General features: G+C 43.1%; 1 protein-coding gene across 1 annotated transcript in view; it reads right to left on the bottom strand.

Annotated features, from left to right (window-relative positions):
• Window positions 1–467: 467 nt before the first annotated feature.
• IFT88 (intraflagellar transport 88) overlaps window positions 468–25,554 on the bottom strand; it is a 97,926-nt gene continuing 72,839 nt past the window's right edge. The window contains 3 exon segments of the mRNA XM_033104738.1: window positions 468–935; window positions 1,175–1,285; window positions 17,357–17,423. Of these exon segments, the coding sequence (XP_032960629.1) occupies window positions 814–935; window positions 1,175–1,285; window positions 17,357–17,423 (300 nt within the window). The 3' untranslated portion in view covers window positions 468–813.

The raw sequence follows: 25,554 nt of genomic DNA, 5'->3' as shown, positions 1-25,554 counted from the left end.
CCCTAACGAAGCGTTCATGATGAGCCACTTCTGACCGCCCGTCACTGCGATTCCTCTAGTGTCCACCAGCCGGACACAGCGCTAAGAAGAAACGCATTTGGTCCTGGCCCCGTCCCACACCCTAAGTCACATGTGGGAAACGCAGTCTTAGAGTTATCACTGCTCAGTGCTATCGGTACATGCCGCTGGGCTAACCGTAGGAAGGAGCAACAGAAAAGAGCAATGGGGGCATGGTGTCATAGTTTCTCTTACTATATACTTTGTACTGCCTCTAAAACGTGCCATTTTAATATAAATATTATAATCCACTTTAGGCAAAACTTCCAGAGACTTAAAGATTCCAGACTTGAAGTAATTTAACTTGAATAAAGATTCATCAGTGATGTGTCCTAGCATAGTATTTTCTAAGCTGCAAACCATGAAATCAACCTAATGTTCTCATAACACTTTTAAAAATGAAATTATAGAAAATATCAGTACACACTGCGGAAATAGGGGTACATTTTTGTGAATACGCACATGTACTTATACGTACATGTGTGGGTACTAGGTCATGCGACAAAACTTAGTTCTTACTGGGGGACAATGTTTTCAAAGGGTAAGGATGTCACTGGCCTAAAGTATTACTTTCACGTGGTTTTATTCCATTAAAAACAAAACGAAATTTAAACCCATACTCAGAGAATAGAATACACTTATTTAAAGCTTTCACAGTGTACAAAATTAAAGTTTGTACATTTAACCCAAAGTTTAACATGAATATTAACTGTAGGGCAATTCCTTCCCTTTAACACATAACATATAATGTCCATGTTATTCTGGAAGCAAATAATCTCCTAAGTCTTCATCAGCAAAATCCTCCTCCTCGGCTCTTTTTTTGGCCGCAGTTTTTGGTCTTTCTGTTTGGGGGCCAAGTGGGTCCACATAGTAGGCATCTAGGTTTCAAAAGAGATTGTTGTGTTAGAGTAATATAACAAGCAAACCAAACGTGACACCAATTAGTCTTGTAAACAAAACTGAACCACTCAGAGTGAACAGAAATGCTCTCCCAAGTCATCCAAGACGTAGTCCGTCCACACGAAATTCTTATGCCAAGTACACAGTTCTGCCATCTCACCAGTCTTCTTCAGACCTGCTGTGCCTGTGGGGACTGGGTGGGGGCATCGGCACTTGCCTATTTCTTTGTTACTGCTACTTTCATAAGGTTCATTTGTCCCAGGTAAAGCTCTGAGTTTGGCACTTAGTCGTTCACCTTTACTACTGGCACTACAGTTCTGGCCACTATCTGAAAACACAAAAATAAAAATGCATTTGTTTAACACGTTGTGAAAACATAACACTATGTTACGAAGCTAAAGCACACTTATTTGCCAAGAAACAGGTAGGTTGTTTCCTTTGCAAGCCAACTTCCGAGGGATGTAATTCCTGTTTTCTGAAATGTAGAAGAAATATGCTAGGAAACACCACTTAAGAGTAGTGTGTATATGTATTCTTTTTTTGTATGTGCTGGTTACAGCCTTCAGTTTTGTAAGCTCAATTGTGAGAAGAGGCCACTCTGATGAGTATAATGTAGCAAAGAATGAAGAGCCAGTGGAGAAAGAACAAACAGGAAGTGAGAGGGTCAGTCCGAGTGTATCAGCAGCCTCAGGTCAAGGCTGCTGAGCAGCCCTAAAAGCCCAGAGAAGAGGCTGTGTCAGCTCAGCCCAGCTAGGAGGACCCAGGTCACATGATCAGCTTTCTTCAGACAGTAGAAGGATGTCCATGTGGAAGAGGATGAGAGTTGCCCTGGATAGTACAGTGGATTTGGGCTCAGTAAAAAGACAAACTTGAAAAGGACTACAGTGTCCGACATGGAATGGCTGCCGTGGGAAATAATACAGCCCACATCACTGAAAATTTTCACAGAGAGCTGAACACTCACATTAGTAGGAAATATAAGCGGTACTTTTAACCCTAAATTTCTATTATATTTTCTAAAAGAACCACTCCTCTACCCCCCCGTTTTCATTTCTCCCCCTTAAGATTCCTATAATGTTATTTTTTTCTATTATGAAAGCTTCACTTTAATGAGAGTAGTTGGCTGAAATGCACTGATCATTTCTGAGTACACTTTATATTTTAGCTTATTGATAATATCTCTGGGAATAAATAAAAACAAGATGGTTTTTAAAATCCCCACATTTGAAGGTTGGCCAACTGATTCAAAATTAGAAGTACTCTCTAGATTATTATAAAAAAAAATTACTATTTACCCCCATTGTTGATATTATTGCAAATAAAATGCCTTAGTTTAATGCATTTGCATTAAATGTGTCTAAACATTTTGTTATGTTTTTTGTGTTAATTTGTTCCTCTCTAATTTTTTGGTACAATTAAGTCAAATTTTTTCTGTCTAAAAGTATAAATGGGTGCCCGAGTGAGCTCAGGTCAAGAAAGTTTGAAAACTATTGCTCTAGGCAACATTTCTTTACTTCTCTGTTCACAAAGATATAAGTTACCACATGAATGTAACAAAACCCTGACAATCTCCCTCAGCACCCAAGGCCATTCTGAAATCTTCATGTGTAATTCCCAGGCTGAAGGATTCCAGTGCTGTGGGAAAAGCAAACCTTTAAAAAATGAAAACTGCCTCCTCAGAAAACTTCAATAGCCCAATTGAAAAGACATGAATACAATTTTTAACCATTTTCTATTATAAAGACTACTGAGGGTATATTGTGAACAGCCTTGTTTCCTCATTTTCAATCAACTAACACTGCCACACGGGCAGGTGCAAAGGGATCAGTAAGCATTTGTAAGCCTGGGAGGGTTTTATGCCTAAATAATAAAACAAGTTATTATAACCTTTTCATTTTAGCACAAACAACAATTACTATTTTCTAGAAGAAAGTTAAATAACAAATAGGTTCAGAAAATAGAATCGGGAGATCAATTTATCTGAATTATCAACCAATTAACACTTAAACTTCCAAGCGATACTTTTATTTTGTAAGAGAAAAATCTTAAACTCAGAGACTTTAAAGTAAAAAGGAATCTTGAAACTTACCTATAACAGAAAAAAAGAATACCCCTGTAAAATGGACAATGTACACAAAGACATAATTCCCAAAGTAAACATTACGAATGGACAATACACATATAAAAATGATTAATCTTACTTAACCCTAGAAACATATTAAGTGAAAAAAAGCAAGCCAGAACACTATATACGGAATGATACCATTTTTAGAAAGCTTAAACACAACCAAACTTAAATTTATTGTTTGCATACATGATAAAATTGTATATGAAAAGGCAAGAAACTGAAAAATGTAAACCTAAATATATGTAAAATCAGAGTGGTTATGTGTGGGGGAGGCAGGAGACAGAACGGGAAAAGGCACACAGGTAGGTAAGCATAACGGTAATGTTCTGGTTCTCATGCTTTGTGATGGATTCATTCATTTTAATTTATTAATATGCTTCATAACAGCGCTAAATAGATGCTTTTGTAGGTATCAAATATTACATAATTTAAAATTCACATAATTCTAAATGTAAGATTCCACATCACCTATTAAAATGGCCAAGATTTTAACAATATCAGATTAGCAAGTGAATGAACAAATTTTCTGAGATTAATTTGGTAAATATGTCAAAAGACCTAAAATTTTGCAGTCAGCAAGATAGCAGAATAGGAAGCCCCAGACCTTGTTCCCTTACAAAGATACTAACTTAACAACGTGTGGTCCAAAAAGCCTTTATGAGAACTCCAGAAAGCAGTCAGGAAGTAGCAGTCCCCCAGGCAAGCTCAAAGCCAGAACTTCATTGAAAAGGTGAGAGAAGCCATTTCATTTCAACTGTGTTAACCCCTATCCCCAAGCCGGCGTACCTACAATTTGGGAGGAAAAGTCCAACTTGCAGGTTCTCCCGTGGGAGGGAAAGAGAAGAGCTTCACATACATCCAGCGTTTAGGTTTCTCAGAGAACTGCCTGAGAGGCTGGTTTCTGTCTTGCCTGACCTGGAGTGCTCAGAGATACCTGAGAGCTGCTAGGAACAGAAGATGGCTCTGTGGCTGTGGCAGCACCAGAGTACCTCCCACGGCACACAGAAGCCGGTACAGCCTGCTGTGATCAGGAGAATGTGTCCAGCCTGTGGCTTCTTCCTCAGTAGGGAATGATCAGAGTGGAATGTACATCCTACATGCCAGCTTTTTTGGGGGGCTGCCTGAGGGTCTGGTTTCTGTCTCAGAAACCAGCAGGCTCAGAGCACTAATGGGGAATTGCATATCTTGGAAGCCTGGGGGCTGCAGAGAACAAAACAGAGCTCAGTAGCTTGTTGCCAGAGATACTCAGTTCTACCGTGTTTCCCCAAAAATAAGACCTAGCCGGACAATCAGCTCTCATGTGTCTTTTGGGGCAAAAATTAATATAAGACCTCGTCTTATTTTACTATAAAATAAGACTGGGTCTTTAATAATATATAATATAATATAATACAATACAATATAATATAATATAATATATAATACAATACAATATAATATAACATATAATACCAGGTCTTATGTTAATTTTTGCTTCAAAGGACGCATTAGAGCTGATTGTCTGGCTAGGTCTTATTTTCGGGGAAACACAGTAGTATAGACACCAGAGGAACAAAAGATTACAAATCCTGAAAAAGAAACCATCAAACCTCTCTAACCGGGAAGTTACATACATGTAGAAACAGAGAGAAGATGCATTCCATAAAAATTTTGAGAAACTCCCGTAATCTCTAGTGGGGCCGACTGGGTAAGGTCTTGCCCTTATATAGAGCCAGTACAGAAAGACTGGGACAAGTGGCTGTTTTTTCAAATGAAGAAAACACAACAAAAAGTAACAAGACATACAAAGAAACAGAAACATGGCCCAAAGTAACAAGATAAATCTCCATAATTTGACCCTAAAGAAATGGAGATCTATGGCTTACCTGACAAAAAATTCAACATAATTGTCTTAAATGAGCTCAGTGTTCTACAAGAGAACATAGGCAATAAACGAAATCAGAAAAATGAAGCATAAAGAAAATGAGACTATCAACAAAAAACTGTAAAAAATAACCAAATAGAAATTCTGGAGCTGAAGATTACAGTAATACAATAACTGAACTGAAAAATTCACTAGAAGGGTTCAAAAACAGATGTGATCAAACATAATAAAGAATCTATGAACTCAAAAATAGGTCATTTGAAATTACAGAATCAGAGGAACAAAAAGAAAACAAAATGAAGAAAAGTGAAGAAAGCCTGAGACTTATAGGACACTATAAACAGATCACTACAGGTATAATGGGAGTCCCAGAAGAAGAGGTAGGGCAGAGAGATTAATTGAAGAAATAGTGAACAAAAACTTCCCAAATATGAGAAAGGGAATAAACACCCAAGTTTAATAAGCTCAAAGGATTCCAACTAGGACAGACCCAAAAAGACCCACACTGAGACAAATTATAACCAAACTGAAAAGTCGAAGACAGAGAGAATCTTAAAACCAGCAAGAGAAAAGTGACTAATCATGTACAAGGGAACTGGTATGTGACTGTCAGCAGATTCTTAGCAGAAACATTACAAGGCCAGAAGGCAGTGGGGTAATATATTCAAAGTGATGAAAGAAAAAGTTGCCAATCAAGAATACTATATCTGGCAAAACTTTCTTTAAAAAATGAAGAAGTAAAGACCTTCCCAGATAAACAAAAGCTGAGGGAGTTTATCACTGGTCTTGCAAAAACTGCCAAAGACAGTCTTTCAAATTGAAATAAAAGGACACTAAACAGCAACACAAATACGAAAATACGCTCCCTGGTAAAGGTAAACAGACAAGTGCAGCATCCTGTAACACTGTTATGGTGTTGCATAAATCACTTTTAATTCAAGTATAGAATATAAACAATAAAAAACATAAAACTAACTACAAAACCATGTCAATGAATAAAGAATATAAAAAGATGTAATTTGAAACACTGGTAATATAAAGTGGGGAAGAGAGATGGAAAAAGTAGAGATTTTGTATTCAATTGAAGTTGTTATTAGTTTAAAATATATTGTTATGGGGTAGCCAGTTGGCTCAGTTGGTGCTCTTAACAACAAGGTTGCCGGTTGGATCCCCACATGGGCCACTGTGAGCTGCGCCCTCCACAACTAGATTGAAACAACTACTTGACTTGGAGCTGACGGGTCCTGGAAAAACACACTTAAAAAAAAAAGATTGTTACAACTATAGGATGTTTATGTAATCCCCATGGTAACCACAAAGAAAATATCAAAGAAGATGCACAAAAGAAAATGAGAAAGGAAGCAAAGCATGTCACTACAGAAAAAAAAATATAACACAAAGGCAGACAGCAAGAGAGGAACAGGACAAAATAACTATAAGACATACAAAAAAATAACAAAATGGCAATAGTAAGTACTACTCTAGCTGTAATTATTTTAAATGTAAATGGATTAAACTCCCCAATCAAAAGACATAGAGCAGCTGAAAGGTGTTTTAAAAAATATCCAACATTATACTGTAGTTTTCTGACTCCTGCTTTAAACCATCAATTGTTTCTAATTTCAATTATATTTTTCATTTTTCATAAGTTCAATTTGCTTCTTTTCCTAGTCTGCCTAGTAATTTTTATGTTCTTTTACATAAAAGAATACATAAGTATTCCCCACTGTCTGAATCTGATTCCTGAGTTTGCATAGTGAGAATCTGGACTGTGAGAGACACTGTTATCTGACTCCTAAATTTCAGATAGCAAGTGCTCAGATAGCAGAGGGTAACAACCCTGTCTCAAAAAGGTATCTGAATCTATGCAGCTCTAGAGTTCAGAGAACAAGGGATATCTGTAGTCCTGCTTTTAAAATCTAGACTTTATATGATCACAATATTTGTAGTCTTTGAAGATTAGATTCTATAGCTTCTGTTGCAGGAGGCTTATTTCCTCATGCACTCAGGCTTTCTTCAGAGTTGTAGGTTCTTGCTTTTAGGAACTTTATCTGAAGGAATTCTTTGAGACTTATACTCTCAGGGAGAATGAAGCATGTTTCTTCTAGGCCCCTGGGAGCACCACCAACTCAATTCCACTCTAGACCAAATTTCCAGCTTTGGGTTCTTCAAGCCACACAGATAAATCACATGTTCTCGCTCTAAAACCATGTTACTGAGGGCTGATGGTCAGGCATTTTCAAGGGTGCTTTTCCTGCTCATTCCAACAGAGCCAAAGCGGGTGAATCCTTGAGGGTGAATTCTTTTCTAGTTGACCCACTGAGGGGTCCTGGCTTTATGAAGGGGATTCTTTGATCTGACCTCTGACCTTTTGTGGGCTCCCGGCTTTATCTCTCAGTCCCCATGAGAAGACTATAAACCCAGGTTCTAGGCCACTAGGAATTAGGGCTCCTGCTCTTACTTACGTCTTTGCATTTAAATTTTCTGCTCACTTTTGGTCTGCAGAGAATTCCTTCTTTTTCTTTTTCTTTTTTTTTTTTTTAACCACCTCAGCTGTGCATTTAAGAAGTGTTTTTCATTTTCTCGTTTTCTTGTTTTTAATACTCAGCCCTCTGTTTGGGAGTGCTCTACGAAGGGGAGAGTGCTGCATTCAGTCCACCTTACTGCTGGAAACAGAAGTCTGCAATAATTTCACCGTCGGCAGAAACACAAAAACATCACTAAAAAGGCTAAGTCGAACCTCTTTCAGATGAGAAAGCAGGCCTAGGAAGCTGAAGTCACTTGCTTAAGAGTTCAGTGCATGGCAAGGCCGACACCCAAATCCAGGTTTCCTGACTGCCAGCTTGGTTCTTGCCGCTTGTATAATCATGCTTCTTTTGGCAAAGGACCCATGGAAAGGGCGGCACTTTTCATAGAGATGTGGAAAGTTTACATGAATAGTGTGGCCTTCCCACACTCATATTCCTGCCACATGGCTGTCTGAATAACGACAGTAAAACATCCAGACAAGGAAACTCACCATCGCTTTTGCAGTCCTGCACTGGACCCTCCTGCTGTCCCCAGAGCAACCCCGACCCACTTCTGTCTCATGAATCAAGTCTGCAGTCCTGAGACAGGGGGGAGCCAAGGGGAGCCTGCATCCTGCCAGTGCTTTTACAAGGCAACTCATACTCAGAAGGCAACCTATTTGTAACTTTAGAATGTTGCAGTTCTTAAATAGGAGTTCTTTTTTTGTGTGTGAGAAAGTAAGTTTTATAATATAGCCTCTATTCATGGAACAAATTAGGTAAAGAGGCTGACTACACAAACTTCCACCTCATGTTCTCTTCATATAAAAATAAAGTCACTTTCCATGGGAAGACAGTCTTAACTTGTTTACAAAGAATATGGTTTACAGCATGAAAATTATTTATAGTTGTAGATAAACTGAAAGCAGAAAAAAGCTGTAAAGAGGAAATGGAAAGCAATGTACTGTATTTTGCCGTGTATAATGCACAGTTTTTTGCCCAAATTTGTGAGGGAAAAATAAGGAGGCACATTATACATGGGCAGTACTTAGTATCTATATAAATGTTTTTAATTCTTTTATTTATGCTTGTGAGTTAAAAGTGTAACTCTAGAAATCAATAATGATATCTGTATGCAAAATAATACCCTGGAATACGATCATCGGTTTTGTTGCACTTACAACAACCAGTTCTTGGCCTTCTCTGATGTGTAAATACCGTACATTTGTTACCAATACATAAAATTTCTTGTACCTTGTATCTTGTGTTTTGTGATTGTTATATAAAATTTCTTATACCATATGTTAAAAAACAAATGCTAAAACTCCTTTATAGTACAAAAAAAACCAACAAGTACCTAAATGTAAAAAAATAAAATTTGAATTAAAAAATTAAAACGAGATTTTTTCCCCCCCGAAAGTTTGGGCCAAAAGCGTGGGTACGAATTATACACGGCAAAATACAGTACTTCATTTTCTTAATTCTGTAATGGCCAAGATTTTATCAGATTTAAATTCAATGATGTTACTAAACTGAGTACATAATCCATTTACACTAGCAATGAAAATAAGAAAAACGCATAGATTTCTTTATCCTTAATACCATCAATGATGTTTTAAAATTCTGATGAGCACTGATTGTGATCCCATTTGGTACACATGGCCGAGGGAAGGAGACACAGCCACCACCCCCAGCCCTCTACAGTCGATGGGTGACTTTTACCTGAAACATTGACTATGAATAATTTCCACGATGCCATACTTATACCACATTTTAAAAATCCAACAAAAACATGATTTTCCTGTTTGTTTCTCATTTTTTTCATTTCAGTACGCTTTTAAGTGAACATTATTTTGTTTACAGAAAAGCGAGACGGAACCACACTGGATGATTACCATGTTTTCCCGAAAATAAGACCTACCCCCAAAATAAGACCCAGTTAAGATCTCAGCCAGATGGACGCATTTAGTACGTTATGACGATGTTCCAGAAGAAGATGACACGACTGTATTTGAATAAATGTAGATTGTTGTACATGAAAAAATAAGACATCCCCTGAAAATAAGCCCTAATGGAGCAAAAATTAATATAAGACCTGGTCTTATTTTTGGGGAAACATGGTACAATCTGTCACTGCATTCTGGCTGCAAATGAGACTGCTTTTTGGGAGCTGCATCACCTCCTCAGGCTGGGAAGCAGGATGTAGGTCCCAGGCAAGAGATGAGTCTGCAGTACCTGTCCGGGTGACACAACTGTACAGAACACAACTAATCCTGGAATTATTTCCTGCTGGACACTGAGTTTTTTCTGTGTTTTCTGTCATAAAAGTGTGACCAACACGTGTGTGTATAATTGCCAGCCTGAGTCTAAGGTGCGGGCCTTTTAAAGGTCGTGATGAGCATCACCGAGGTACACTTGGTGCACGAAAGGTACACTCGCAGCAGCATTCATTTATAGGGAAAGCCCACCGCGCCTCCTCCCTATGTCCTGGACTGTCCTTCAAAACTCCACCGCCAACATTATAGGTTAACTGCATTTCCTTGATTATTGGTGAGGCTGCATAGTCACAGCCACACCTGACAGAAGAGTTTATCCCCTCCGCCACCTTCCTGCATTCCACGTACCCCTCACGTCATGGAAGTCGGGTTTTTGCCTCCAACCATGTGCTGAGGATGCTACCGTGAGGCTTCCAGCACTGTCTTAGTGGAGAATCCAATAGCCCCCGTTTTAGTCTTCAAGGCTGTTAATCAACACGTCTGATAATTCTTCAACCTCCCCCCATCACTTCCCTAAGTTAGGAAGCCTGTCAACTGTGCCCTATCAATTTCTTAGTTTTTGAAAGTGCTATCCATAATGAAACCTTCTAAAAAACTCTTCTTGGTCCTCTGAGTGTTACCAACACAGCACCCTTAGTCTTTCAACTCTCTTCTTAAATGATTCTCTTTTGGTGAACTATAACCTCTGATCTATCCATTACACATTCAAAGTTGTTTTGGTCTCTCTCTCTCTCTCTGTCTGTCTGTCTCTCTCTCTCTTCCATCCCCAAGATGGTACTCAATTCAGCACCCACTAAGATGCAGTCACTAAGGACACTACCCTCATTCCGTAGGTGAGAGGAAGTTTCGTTTGTAGCTAGAAATACTGGAGACCTTCCTCCTGAACCGACTGTCCAGCTTCCTTCTGAGTACTTTGCAGTCCGACTTGCAGATAGCCTGCCCTTTTGTTATGAGCGAGCTTTTATTCCTTTGCCCCACCCCTTTCGCAAGTTCAGGAGCAGCGAACTTGCACCCCCACCCCCACCATCTATGTAAGAAAGTCCCCACATCCACACAGATGACACGACACTCACATCATCTCACAAGGCGCACTGCTATGGCAGGACCCTGTTCATTTCCATGCTGTCCCAGCTGCCATTCTCGGTCGAATGTCGCTGCTCATGCCATCCCCCCATCTAATTGTGTCATTACCCAGCAGGACAGCTAGTGGGTACGCAGAAGATGCAGGAGGTGGCTCTGACAGCTACTGTGAGGGACCCTGGAGGAGGCGGGGGTGGGGGGGCGGGGGGGTGGGGAGCCTGTGGAGGGACAGTGAGGATGCAAGCACAGCAGGTCGTGAATTACTCCAGTTTAATCATACTTTGCATCTTAAATGCTTAACTCTGTACTTGGCATAGAAAAAGGATATGGGAGGAGGAACTGGAAGGAAATCGGTATTTACTGAGTACCCATGATTGTCAGGAACATGATGAATGCTTATTTGTTGATAAAAAGGCAGGAAAAGGAAGGGAAAGAACAATTGTGTGTATAAAACCTGCACGTGTGTATATGTTTTATAGATATATGTGACATACATATTTTACATATTTTATGAGATTTAAATACATGTATTACACATATCTGTAAAATCTTCAGACTGGATTTCTTGTCCTTTTTGTAGTTAGCCTCTGATGGAAGTTCCAGGAGGAGTTTGACGAATGTATCGATTAACAGCAGCATTCCTGGAATAAATATCCTGCTTTCCAAATAAGTAAACTTCAAAAACCAACACTCATTTGTAGATGTCATTTCTAGTACTCTTGTTAAAACCATCTTTTATAAATAATAAGACAGGGGTCCATTTGCGGACTTTTATCTTCACGCCTAGGTACCCGTGAGCCCGCAAAGTCAGGAAAAACAAAACACGGAGAACAACAAACGCGAAGGTCATGGGTCAAGCAGAGGCAGCTTGTGGCCCCTCGATACAGCCAGATGTGGACACTGGGACCCCGGGCTGGCTCCAAGGGCTGCTGCGCATGGACCCGGCTCTCCCTCTCAACAACCCCTCAGGTGGGTCGCAGGCTCACTCCCATTTGATGGATAAGGAAACTGTGACAAAGCAATTAGGGAACTTGCCCAAGGTTACATATGATGAGGTGACTTGAAAAAGGGGGCCCACGGATGCTGAATGAACACCGGGACCAAGGAACCGATGACAGAGACCTCAAATGCATTTGTAAGAGCTCGTTCTGTAGACACAAAGTCTCAGCACTCTGACAGACGAACTTGGGGTGGCTGAGCTAAAAGGCAGAGACTGTCAAGAGGCAAAGCTCAGTGACAGAGAGTCCCCTGGGCTAGGAAGCTGTAACCAGTGCTCTGACCAAAAGGACATCCCCGGGACCCCCGTCATAACCAAGACCATTCATGGAGACTCTGGTACAGGGCGGGCCCTCCCTGTTTTTGTGCAGCGACTGAGTCAAGAATGGCTCAGACATGTTTAAATGGCTGGGGAAAGCAAAAGAATAATTTTGCGATCCATGAAGTCATAGGACATTTGAACTTCAGTGTCCCCAGATGCAGTGCCACGTGCACGCTGTCCTTGCAGGGGCCTCAAGCCTACACCGTCCACTGTCTGGGCTTGCATGGAAAAAGGAGTCAACACCCGGCTCGTGACTGTGCCAGGGCACAGGTAACAAGCTGCGGATTGACCAGCAGGGCGGCCTGATGCGACTCATTTCTTCAGGACCCACATGCACCACAGATGCTGCCGTCTTCTAACGTTTGTCACTAATAAAGCCCCAGCTATGGGCCTCCTGGCCTCACAGAGCACAGATCCGTGTCCAGCGGCTCCTCTTTAGGTGTCTGGGGGGAAGGGGCTGGTCCTGGGGCCGGAGCGAACTGCACGACACCCAGAACTGAGCCGCCTCGGTCCTGCCGGCTTCTGAAGGCTTCTTCCAGCCGCACAGATTCACTCTCCTTCTCCCAGGAGATCAGCGATCTTCTGCTGATTTGGTTCTTTGAATTTGGCCATATCTACATAGATTTCTATCTACGCTCCTTGGACGGTGATGTTTTGTCTCTGTATATGTGGTGGGCACTAAGCATGAGCTGTCCCCTCTTTGCTGTGACACCACTGGGGCCCCACAGAGCTGTGCAGAGGTATTTTAGTCAAGGAACTTGCTTACCCTGGGACTATAATCTTAAAATAAACCTTCAAATTCTTAAAATTAAAAAAACATATGGTTACAATGTACTTTATAAAAGACATGTTCCTCAGAAAGTGGACCTTAAAGCGAATTTCTGTTCACTGAGTCAGTCATGCTACCCTCTGATTTTCATTATAAAATTTTCAGTGCAAAATTAAGAGATACGTTTTCGTAGGAAAAGTTCACACCAAGACATAAAAAGTATACTAAAAAATGCAGGAGGCCACTAAATATCATATAAACAAAACATAACCTTAAAATGGAACCAGTACTCAAACAACACCTACTCCAAATAAGGCTCGAGTGCCACCATCATTCTAAAGGGAACATGCCACATAGGACAGATGCACGTGCCAAGCAGTGGTATTCTTCGTCTCCTGGCCTTTTAAATGCAGCCTGCGGTCACTTCTAGTTTATCCACATGGGCAAGACTCTGAACTCCCATGATACAGCTATACTGTCCTGTGAGGGACTTAATTTTTCTTTTGAGCTGATAGATGTTTTGGCACTGAGCTGCTAAAACCTTAACACCAAATTTTGCATTTAAAAGAGAAAGACATTTTTACATGGAGTAGTTAAAACAAATTCATTTCAATTCTGTATAAGCAAACGAAGGTACCGAAAAGCTGGGCATGGATATTGGAAATTCCCCAGTTGAAAACACAACTGCTTTTCAATGCAATTCATATCAAGTAATGAGAGTAACAGCCACCAGGCCCTCAGCACCCAGGTGGCCCTCCCGGGGGCTGTGCGCATGACACTCATATCGCCTGTGTGTGACAGCAGGATGGGAGGCCGGAGGCTGGGTGACTACACACGCCACATACTGTGGATTTGAAGTTGGTGGCAATGGTAGCAGTGACCTTCTTACACACCCTGTGTCGCATTTAATCCTGTACTCTTTCACTTGAGATACAGCAGTTCTCCAAGTGTGGCCCCAGGACAAGCTCCATCCGCTGGGACCTTGACAGAAAGGTGCATGCCCCGCCGTCACAACAGACTGGCTCAGGGCACCTTGGCGGTGTGTCACAGGCCTTCCAGGTGATTCTGGTAACACCTGAGAACTGCTGACAAGGGAAGGAGCTGAGGTTCATGAAAAATTAACAGCAAAAATAAGGCTGCGTGAGACTAGTCGGGCCCACAAAAAAAGAACAATTTCCAGAAGCCTTGAGCTTGTCAGAAATAGAATTTATGTAAACTAATGATCTGGAACTCCCCTGGGGTGCTGGCTCCTAGGCAAGCCCTCCAAACCAGCGTGTGGGCACAGCACTCAGACTAGCGGAAAGCTGGCCTCATTTAGATTCATGTAAAGAGGCGTTCCTTTCTCCTAGCCGAACCGTGGATCTAATCTAGACACAAGGGCCGAGTATTTCCATGCTAGAGCACAAAAGTGCATGAGGAGGCTTTACGAGTCAGGGGGGGAATGGGGTGCTGGGAGCGACCTTTACACAGGGCTCGTACTGGGCATTGCCCAACGGGCTATGACGGTGGGTGGGCGGCTGGCCAGGTGACTGCCATGCAGGGTGACCAGTGCTGGTGAAGATAGGGGTGCACCCAGTGTGTGCCCCAGGGTGCGTTGGGGGGCCTCACAAGGCAAAAGGATGGAGGCAGAGAGAGAGGGGTCCACAGCGTGGCTTATGCAGACTTCAAAGCCAGGGACAGCTGTGCCCTGTGGTCTGGGCCAAGTAGAGATAGGAGGCATCAAACACAGCCCTGCCATCCAAAGGGACACCCCAACTGGGGCTGCAGGATGAAGTGAAGAAACAAGGGACAAAAAGGCAAAAGGCAGGGAAAGCTGGCAAGTCCCTGGGAGGAGCTGTTGAGTGCTTTAAACTGCGCCAAGAGAAGCAGGAACATGAGCCTGGCTTGTGAAAACACCTCAGTAACCCCGTTTCTACTCCCAAATGCCCTCGTGTGAGAAGAAAGCGCATTTATGCACTAGAACTATTTGTGCTGGACTGAGATGGACTGGATCAGAGAAACGTATTAAAGAAAAGAAAAAGCAGTAGCCGGAAGGCGGGGACGGGAGGCGGAAGTCTTACAGAAAGGCGCTGTCCTTGCACAGGTGCCAGGTCCGTCAGTGACCTCACCTGAGGCAGGAGGCCCAGCCGTGCTGTTCTGGGCACAGTTCCTGGACTGGGGAAGGTCACCTAGAGAGGCTGAGCAGTTCTTTGCATCAGAGCACCTGGTAGCTGGGGGCCTGAGGCACACCTTGACCCTCTTGGAGTTGGAGTCCTCCTGGAGTTCCTGTGGAGCACTAACCTGGGGCCTGCGCCCAGTCCTGGGGCCTGCCTCAGCATCTCTAGGGGGCCTGGTGTTTCTGAAGCCAATTTCCAGTGAAGCTATCTGGGTCTCTCAGGGGTTAACAGTGGGACGTGTTACATACAGGCTGTCAGCACTTCCTGGAAGCTGGCTGCAGTTGTTTTGCGAGCTGAACTTACGGTGCTTAGAGGACGTGTGGGATCCCTGGAAGCGGTGAGTCCGGTGTGGAGCTGTAGTCAATGACTGGTAGTTCCCTAGGGGCTGCACACGACAGTCACCCCTGGGTGGGACGCAGTTTACATAGGCTTGTACCCGGAGACCCTGGCTGCCAGCCTGCCGACCTGCAGAGTTTGTCTCGCCCTTGTGGGCGCCTTGTCATCCGCCTCCTTGGCCCGTAAGGACGTTTCCGGACCACGCAGGCCCACGACCCCTCCCCTGCCGTTCCAAACCCCAAAGATGTCTGAAAGCCAAGTGTTCAGGCGGCAGTATATAAACTTCTTGGGCTTAAACCTGACTTGCCATGAAGCTGTTGTTAGCCGTTATTTATCTGGAGTGTGACTATTCATGTTTCATGGAATTAATACTTCATTCCATGAAGAGATGCTCCCCATGGGGATTACATGCCATGTGGCTCATGCACCATATTACTTCTCCAGAAAATGCTGACTTCTACAGCACACTTGGCCCCAGAGGCTTGGATAGGGGCAGTGGGCCCGGCTCACATCTCAAACCCAGACCCAGGACGCAGCTCCAGCCAACTCCGGGCAGTCAGCCAATGCATTAGAACAGCAGCTGGGGCAGGGGTGGAAGAAGTAAGGGCCAGCCAAGGGCTGGCAACAGCACTGAGACATCAGTGTCCTTTGTGACCAGGAGGCTGATGAGACAGGAGACGCTGCTCCTTGAGGTGGGAGCCCACCTTTGGCACTCCAGGGACACAGGCTCAGTGCTGCTCCTACGAATCTGTCAGGCTCTGGGCAATGCCTCCCTGACCAGAGGGTCCACGGGTCAGGGCTGTGAGGTTCAGTGGGAGGAGCTGGACCTGTCCTTGGAGAATCGGGCTCAGGCTGTGTCACCAGAACTAGAAGCACAGGTGACTGTCACTGCATCACATGTTGGCAAAGCAGAGCTCTGACTTCTGGAAGAGCCCTTGTCCCAGCTGCAGTTTCTAGCTGCGTGATTCAGCCTTTCCAGTTAGATACTCCTTTCCCGACGTGACACAGGGGCCATGTCCTACTCGTTCCGATGTCCTGAGCACTTAGCATGTGTCTGACACCGAGTATGGTGTCATGGCAGCCAATGACGGTAAGGAATGGATGAGAGAAAGGCCGGCCTAGGCTAAAGGCCATGTCTTCCTTGGTCCAGACTCCTGAACACAGACATGACAGAACACAGCCGGGGTGACATGGACCACATCACATGTGTGAGACAGTGCTAAGTATAGATGGGGGAGAATGGAGCTATGTTTATAGGTTTCCACTCAGCATTTATTTTTCCAATTAATTTCTTTATAACCACCATATTTCTACTAAGTTTAACTTCTACTATCCCCCAAGTCAGAGGAAGAAGGTAGATTTTGTTGATGGGGGGAAAGGGAAGGAAGGCTTAACGGACCTAATTAAGTAATGATGTCATAAGCAGTCACAGAGCCAAGGAATTTAAAGGTGCAGAGAACCTCGGAAACCACCTAGATCCTCCAGCATTTACATGGTTGCTCCAAAGACATGGCTGTCTTGATCAAGACTGGGATGGGAACTGTGCCCCCACCCCTGTTCCCAGACTGGCGCTGCTTCTATACTAATGTGAAACTAAAGGTTGGGTCTGCCACATGCTGTAAGACCATCTTACTTCTCATGGTACTTCCTGAAATTGTGAATGTTACAGTGTAATACTGTAAAAGGTCATTAGTATGGACATCTATGATAACTTATCCAACCTGAACTTGTTTGTAAATCAATTAACAGAAAAGAGTATGTTTATTGAAGAACTAAAATCCGCCAACATTACAAACACTCAATTACATGTCAGACTGACCCCTACAAAATTAATTAGAATGAGTGATGTTTTACTGTGCATAAAAGAAACAAACAAACAGATCGAGGACGTGTCTGGGCTGTTTCAAACTGTTTCCAGAAGCCCATGTATTAACCCAGAATCCTGAGGTGACAGGAAACACTCACCATAGCCAGCGCTCCCCTCTCTCTTGCTGCGGGAACCCCCACTGCCATCTCTGCCAGACTTTATGCGCTGGAACAAGAAGAAGAGGAATTTAAAAGAATGCCTGCTATTCCTTCAAAGTTGAATATAACTTGATTTTTAAGTGAATGTTACTATGTGACGTTGAGGACTTACTGCCCCTACTTTCCTAAACACTGGGTTAGAGTTGGTTCTACAGGAAGGAAGACTGAGCTGTTAGTTCAAAGCCGGGCTCAAGACAAGTGCACCTCATTGCAGCTGCACTCACAATGCACAGTGCAGTGCGACCTCTGCATACGGCCATCCTAAAAACCAAATACTTTTTCAGGCCTACAACAAAGCAGATGTGAAGCTCAGGCCTTCAACGAAGCAGTGTAAGGAGAAGCAGGGAGTGTACAAAGGGCTGTCCTACTCTGTGATGGCTGGACCTGAACTGTTTCGGGGGAGGGGGGCGATGCAAACTGGCTTTTGATTCAGCTTCTCCAATCAAGGCACTATAAAAACCTCACAAAGCACCCAGTCTGCTCAAAGTGTACTTTCTTCAATACAAACTCACCCTTAAAACACAAGAAGTATCTCCAAACTGTGACATTAGTAGGTTTCCTTTTCCATTTTGTTGTTATTTAGTGTTTTGCCTAAGTGTTAAAACTTTTGTATTAACACTGAAACTGCCTCCAGTCACGCATTCTCATACGTAAATGGCAGTTAATGATAAAATGTAGTTAGTGAAGAGATACAGACTGCTTTTGGTAAATATTTACTGTATAAATGAATTGAAACTTCTCAACATAAGTTGATATGTTATTTAGATCTTCAATAATATAAACATAATTTCATAGTTAATTCAAAAGACAAATTATTTACTCCCTCAACCTTGACAACTCCCCAAATATTTATAAATCAATAACCCGGATGAGGTTATTGACATTGTGGTCTGATAGAAAAAAGAAAAATTTCTCTTCAATAATTCAAGGCTCATTTTTATAAAATGAAACACTCTCCTAAAATGTAGGACTTTCAAATATAGGTAAACATGCTCAAAGTTTTTTCTGTTAAAAAGAAACCTCCCTTGAAACCCCATCTCTCCCCTTGTCTTCATAAATGAAGAAAATCTAAAAATTAAGAACAAAACAAAAACTTAAACATCTATAATCAGATTTTATTTCAAAACCTGGTTTCCACCTGTCCAGATTAATCATCACCAGCGTATTGAAAAAACTGCCAAAATACTGACGCTCTTAAACACAAGTGCCCTTACAGGTGGACATTTTTCTGACCCAATGTGAGTACACACTGCTTAAGGAACCAGTTAGGATAAAGCAATGTCGAAAGGCGCACATTCGTGACCACTGCGCTCTTGACCCGGCCCACCTGTTCCTTGCCCTCATCCAGAACATTCCAACATCTTGGGTTTCATCCATCTCCCCCATTAATCCCTCTGAGTCCTTAATTCTTCCAGCCTGGAACCACCCTCCCACTCTGAGTTCACCCACATCAGAACCCCCAAGGCCCTGGCTTGGCTTCCTGTCTTTCTGCTGCACTTGCCAAGAGAAACCTAAAGCCTGGTTGATTCAATGACTTCCCTTCTCCCTCTTGCTCACCCAGGACGCTGTGCCCTCCTGGAGACAAGTCACATCAGCATGTGATGGTGTCACCTCTCAGCTGCTGCCCACAGCTGGCTCGGGGTCCCCTAGCCCCGGCCCCATGCGAGCCAGCCTCACTTCAAGCGCCCGACCGACTCAGACGCCTGCCTGTCCCCAAGCAGGTATGCTGGCCCTCCCTCCAGAAGCTCCCTGCATCTCCTCTCCCAGCGGGGCGCTCCCCACACTGGTGTCCTCGTCCCTCACCCTCTCCTGTGCGCAAAGAAGGTGGTTTTCCATTGTTGTCCCACTGAACACTGTTTGCCTCTGAAAGGCAGTGAATTCCAGCACAATGGGCCTTGTGTAGCGACAGCTACAGGAGCTGTGGCAGGGGTCTCCTGGGGAGCTTACAGAGACAGCCATGCCAAAAGTAAACCCAAAACATTCATTAAAAACATTACTTTAGAAGACTCCTAGTTCAAAGAAGCATGAACTGTCAAGGGTTCAGTTCACTTTCACCCCTCACACCATCTGCACAGTTGAGTTTCTTCCACGGCAGACGCAAAGGCAGACACTAGAGGCGCTGGGGTGCTGGGGCATGGGGCTGGCAGCAGCCTGGGAGCAGGCCTGCCCTGCAGGCCAGTGGTGGGACCTAAGGCAGGCTGAGGTGGGGCCGCTAGGACTAAGGAGACCAGGTGAGAGACGAGCACAGAGCTGCTACTAGGTCAGCAAAGGGAACACGACAGGGCCGTCAATCAAGGAGGCAGCTCAGCCTCATAGAGGGGTTTGAGCTCCACGCATGGAGAGGCAGTGCTGGACTGATGACAAGCGTGCCTGGAGGTGAGGGAAAAGCCAAGAGGTAAGCCAGTGCAGACCTTTAGCAGGGAGGAAAGAGAATGACGGCAGTGGAGTGGACCCCAGATTTTGCAGGGCCCGAGCTTAGTCTGAGAAAGAACATAAAACTATGGAAATAAAACAGGCAAAACAATAAAAAATATTTATAGGGGCCAGTACAAACGGGGGCCTGAAGCTTAAGCTCCACCCTCTACAGTCTGTGCACTGCATGGTGGCTGGTGTCGTCCCCAGGTACGCAGGGCAGACGGCTTGCTGTGGCTCTCCAGTCACTGGACCCCAGGCTCCTGGAGGACCCTGCCTCACATGACACACCTGATACAGGTCCCGCTTCAGACCTAGCACATTCCAGGCATGTTAACTGTTTGTTACACAGTCACACTGCCGTTGTCATGTGGTGGGTGCGGGTGTCAAACAGGAGGGATGCTCATTCATCTTCTCAGAGTCTTAACACTTCATAAAGTTCACGGGAATTCACGCTCATTTTGGAGCGCAGTGCAGCAAGGCCTGAGGGCAGGCGAGACAGACCACACTGATGTAATAAATGACAAAAATGGTTCTCATCACAACTAGACTAAAATGTGAGGGCAGCAGCCACACACGGAACACAGAACAAAAAGTGACAGAGATAGAAAGCTCTCCATGTTATTTTGTTAAATGCGGGGGGAAAGCCGGTTATAAGACAGTACTTTTGTAAAAATTCAATTTTTGAAACAAAGTCCCATTGAAAAATATACGTATCGGTCTACGCTTGTAGATCTTTGAAACGCCTGGGAAGATACATCCAAAACATTGACAGTGACTTCAGAGTATTAGGATGAGAGATTCCACTTCTTTCTTTATACATTTTTGAGTTAAAATATTACTTATGAAAATAATCTATCTGAATTTTTAAAAGAACATTTATTTTTTTAATAATATGGGAAAAAGATGGCATTCCTATTCTGAAAAAAATGATACCATTCCATTTTGAAAAAAAAATGAGAGAGGATACAGAGAGGAGCAAAGTAGGTACAAAGAAAATAATGGGACAAATGAGATAAACAAGTGTTGGTAGCAAGAAACATTTTCCCTTTATACCAGCATCCATGTGAACACATGCCCACAAGTGGTCTGCACTCCTCTACTGTTGGTGTCTCCTCATCCATCACGTAGAGCAGGACCACTCAGTGTGGGCCCAAAACATACGAGCCCACGCACCGTCACCAGCCCTGCCCCAGGGTGAGGGTTGACAGAGCTCTCGCTTTCCAAGTACATGATCATTTTCCTAGTGATGTCAATGACAGATCAGGACAAAAGTTAATGTCACCACAGACAGTTTGAGAAGTACTCATCTAAACACTACCTCCACTTTACAGCTAATGAGAACAAGGCCCACAAAGGATAAATGTCCCTTCCGGGTCACAGAGTGGGGCAGTGATCAAGCTGCTCAAGCTGGGAGAGAAGGCCAGGGTCCCGCCCACCATACTTGCTTTTATTTTGTAAGACAGAGTTTTGTCCAAGAGAATTGGGAGCAGTTACTTGTTATCTAGTTATGGATTCTTAAAAAGATTGGCCCTGACTTCAAATTCAAGAGAAAACAGAATTTAAGACGCTTCTTTGTGACTCCAACTCCAGAGTCCAGGGACATGGCTACAGCTTCCTGCCCGCAGACTTCTAAGCACACCTCTCCCCGCCGTTTCCGTACCAAACTGCGAACGCCAGCGCCTCTGCATTACCTGAGCCCTCGCAGGCCACACGCTGCTGAGCTGCGTGACAGAGATGCTGGTGTTTACCTCAGGCTCCTGTGCTACCAGCCCCGTGAGCACGGGGCCAACTCACAAGTCAGCGTATTCCTTCCACAGCGCACAGCAGACAGTTGTAATGCTTCCTGACAGCAGGAGTGAGGGCTGGTACAAGGCAGTGCAGAATGCAGGACGTCCATGGCCTTGGACAAAGGAAGTGCCTGGGACTCTTACCCTGGGACGTGCACCCAATGCCCAAATCACCATGAATTTCATATTGACAATATATATTTTCTGCAGCATTTTTGTTAAACTTTGTAAATGTGATAGTGCATACAATGTGCAAGACATTCTTGCAACTTTCATTACATACATGAACTTGTAAAATTTTGCATTTTTTCTGTAAGTCAGTTTTAAAGTTATGCCTTTATGCGATCTTATTACTGAATCTTTTCCTTTTAAGAAATACAACCAAAAGGGTTTCTGCTCTAATAGACTGTATACTTATTGTCACTTTTTTTTTTGTAATAACTCGAAGTTTGAGGATAAATACCAACTACACTTTATATTAGTTTTGAATGTCACATATTTTGTGAAATTTGGACAAAAGAAAGCATTTCTTGAAATTGGTTGCTGATTTCTTTTGGGGGGAGAATAGCAAATATAGGACAGAATTTATCTATTTGAATATTTTAGAAATTTGATTTAAAAAATGAATCATTAATATCCTTCCATTGTTGGACTAGCAATTAAAACTTCCTGTATTTTGTAAATTATTTCCTTACCAATTTTTTCCCCCCTAATACTTTTCTTTTGTTCTCTAATCCTCTTTGGAATCTTGGCTGATATTTTTCTCTTTTCATATTTACCATACTCAGTCTTCAATTCCTGCTCTTCTCATTTTGCTCTTCTGCAGACGGTCAAGTTTGACAGAAAGGCAAAACATCTCTTAAAAGCAGCACTGCCCCAGGTCTCCCAGTGTCCACAGTGACTCTTGCCTGGAGTGGCTTCATGCAGCACTGGTGCACACGTACGTGTAGGCTTGCTTGCTTCTCACTCGGAATGTGGTCCCCAAATGTGAAGGAGAGAAGAGTCTTCTGTTCCATCAGAGCTCCAGAAGATGACAGGTTTCCCTGAGAAATCACTCCATATGAACTAACTTGTAGCTTCAACACCTTAAAACAGGGGCTAGACGCAGGGGTGTCCCAATTGCCCCGCGGGCCAACTGCGGCCCATGATCCATTGTTAACTGGCCTGCAGCAAATTCCAAAAATATATTAAGTTTACTTACATAAACCAGGTAAGGCAATACGTACTTCACCTCAAGTGAGTGGCCCGGCTGTTTGTGTATTTTACCGCATTATGGGCTTGGTGAAAAACGTTGAAAAAAGTTTGGACACCCCTGGGTTAGAGGCTCAGAGAGACACATTATCCTGAATCACATTAACCTAAATCAATCTTTCTTTCTTAGGTCTACATAAATCCTTTTCCATTTTTAAACTTTTTTTTTGAAATCCATGGCCTGATTTATTTTATGTCGACTTTCCCCCTAATATCAGATTCCACATCCTGAGCTGGTATTTCTTCATTTGTAAGGTGACACTACGGAACCATTGTGCATTAGCACTTCTCAGACTTGAGTGAATATGAAAATTACCCAGAGAACTCGTTTAAAAAACTCATACACAAGTTCTTGGACTCCACACCCAGAAGTTTAATTCTGGGACAGGGCTTGGGTGGGTCCGGGGTGGGGCCCAAGCGTCTATAATTCTAAGACGTGCCAGGTGATTGTGAAGCTCTGCTGGCCCACAGGCCACACCTGATAGCACTGTTTTGAGACCCTAACTCCTAACCAAATTATGGTGAGCTGATGACAAGGTGCATTTTCACCTAATTCATGGTACGAGTTACCAGCTTGCTGAAATGATTACTCGCACTGCCCTCTGCCTCTACTGCTATTCCTGAGTGTTAGAAGCCTGGGCTTGAATCCAAGTCTGCCCCCACGGGCTGTGTGACCTGCAGAGTTTCTTTGCCACGATGGGGTTCAGTCTTCTCACCTGTAAAAACCAGTACTAACCCCACCACACCACAGCAGAGGACTCCTGCGATAATCACCATGTTTACACACATGAAGTGCTCAGAACAGTGCCTGCACTTACACGCAAGCAGTAATGTCAGCCGTTGTCAGTCACGTCTAGTTAAGCAGGTGCACTAAAGTGGAATTAAAGGGAAAACTAGCCAGAAATATGAAGACTGCTGACCGCATTCCGGAGGTTATCAGGCTCTTTCCTTCTGTCCCTTCCTGCTGCCAAAGTGCTGCCACTGTCAGCACCTTCCAGAGGGAAGAAAGGGGTAACAATGGGGAGTCAACCCTGCGTCCTCTTAGCAGCTCCAGGTAAAGGCTCACTGTGATTACCTGCGACAACCCTGGTTTCACTCACGTGACTGTTTCACAAGACTTCTCATTCAGCCACACGAAAGAGCTCCCCCACAAATAATCACAGAGGCCAGCAGTGCTTCAGCAAGAGACACCCCAAAATTTGATGTATAAAGTTACCAACTATAGAAAAGACACTTGATTGTCTAACAAAGTGGAAATATTTGAAGAAATAAAAATACATCGGTACAGCAAGGATCATGCAAGCATTACCAGTGATTTATGAAGAAATTCTAATTACATAGGAAAAATGTTAAGTCTGTATTGGGACAGATTCTAAACAAGAAACAGCGAAAAGTAACAAGAAATTTGAAGTTCAAATTTAGATAAGGAGAGCATCTTAATTCAGAAGTTCCTTTATTATATCTTGTGTCGTAAATAGCAGAGTTTTCTGCGCCCCACAAGCCAGGAGAGAGTGCCCTGCCTCATGGGCTCACAATCTAAGGAGACAAACGGACAAGGACGTGACAATTACTGAGAACTTGGCTCTCAGATTTATGAGATTCTTTCTCTTTACCCTCTTTTCTTCTTCCTAGGGCCTTTCTTCTCCACTACCTTTCTCCCTCCATTTTGTGTTTATAAGCAAAACATAAGAGATAAAACATCAGGAAAACGTTTCAATGACATAAGATGTAATGAGAAGGACTGAAGAATAATACGAAAATTGATTTCAAGGAAATTGAAAAGACGGTGCTTTGTGGACAAGGACTGTGACTCTAATGCTAAAGATTAAGGAATAACAATGTTGGAAGGAAAGATATTAAGGAGAAGCTACGACGAAAGAAGACACCTAAATGACATCGGGTTTACACAGATTCCAATGAGACCAGTGGTAACATGCCACCCAGAGGCACTGCTCACGCACAGGAGACATTACGAACTCGGGTGAATAGGTAAGATAAACACTGCATAATCTGAATGTGTCAGTTCTTAAGCCATTGGGGAATTATTTGCCTAAGTACAATATAAGGATTAGAGGTCAGGTCTATGAGAGAAATAGGCAAAAGTTGACAATATTCAATGAATATATCAATATTTTGATGGAAGAGGAACCAAGTGGCTGAGTAGTAATTAGAAAGGAAAAGCAGTTTCAATGCCATTCATAGATCCATTTATAATAGTAAATTCAGTAGTCCATATGAATATTAGTCCACAGTAGTCAGTCAGATGAAAAAAAAGAATTTAACACCATAGACAGAAAGCAATAAAGGAAAGTGGAAAGGGGCAGAGGAAGCAAATGTAAAGGTGAGGTCTTGTAATGATCAAAGAGACAGGATGGTATCAATAATAGCCCAACCTAAGACACCACTCTGTAAATGGGAAAATTAAGTGGTAAACTACAAGAAAACTGTGTGTGAGTCATTCTGAATCTCTGTAAAGGGGGAATATTATGGCCTTTGCTGTTCAAGTTCATTTCCCAGGAGTCCCTGGGAAAGCTTGAATTCAGATCCCTGTGAACCAGCTGTGAGGAAATCTCCAAGGATTATTCAGAAAGATCAACAGTGGACGTCTACTAAAGCAGAGGGGGCGATGCTCGTACCAATTTTTCTGTTTACGATTATAAGTCACAATAAGTGTATTACATATAA

The sequence above is a fragment of the Rhinolophus ferrumequinum genome, chromosome 4 (genome assembly GCF_004115265.2).
Source record: "Rhinolophus ferrumequinum isolate MPI-CBG mRhiFer1 chromosome 4, mRhiFer1_v1.p, whole genome shotgun sequence".
Classification (NCBI taxonomy): domain Eukaryota; kingdom Metazoa; phylum Chordata; class Mammalia; order Chiroptera; family Rhinolophidae; genus Rhinolophus; species Rhinolophus ferrumequinum.
This window is presented reverse-complemented; position numbering and strand designations above follow the sequence as displayed.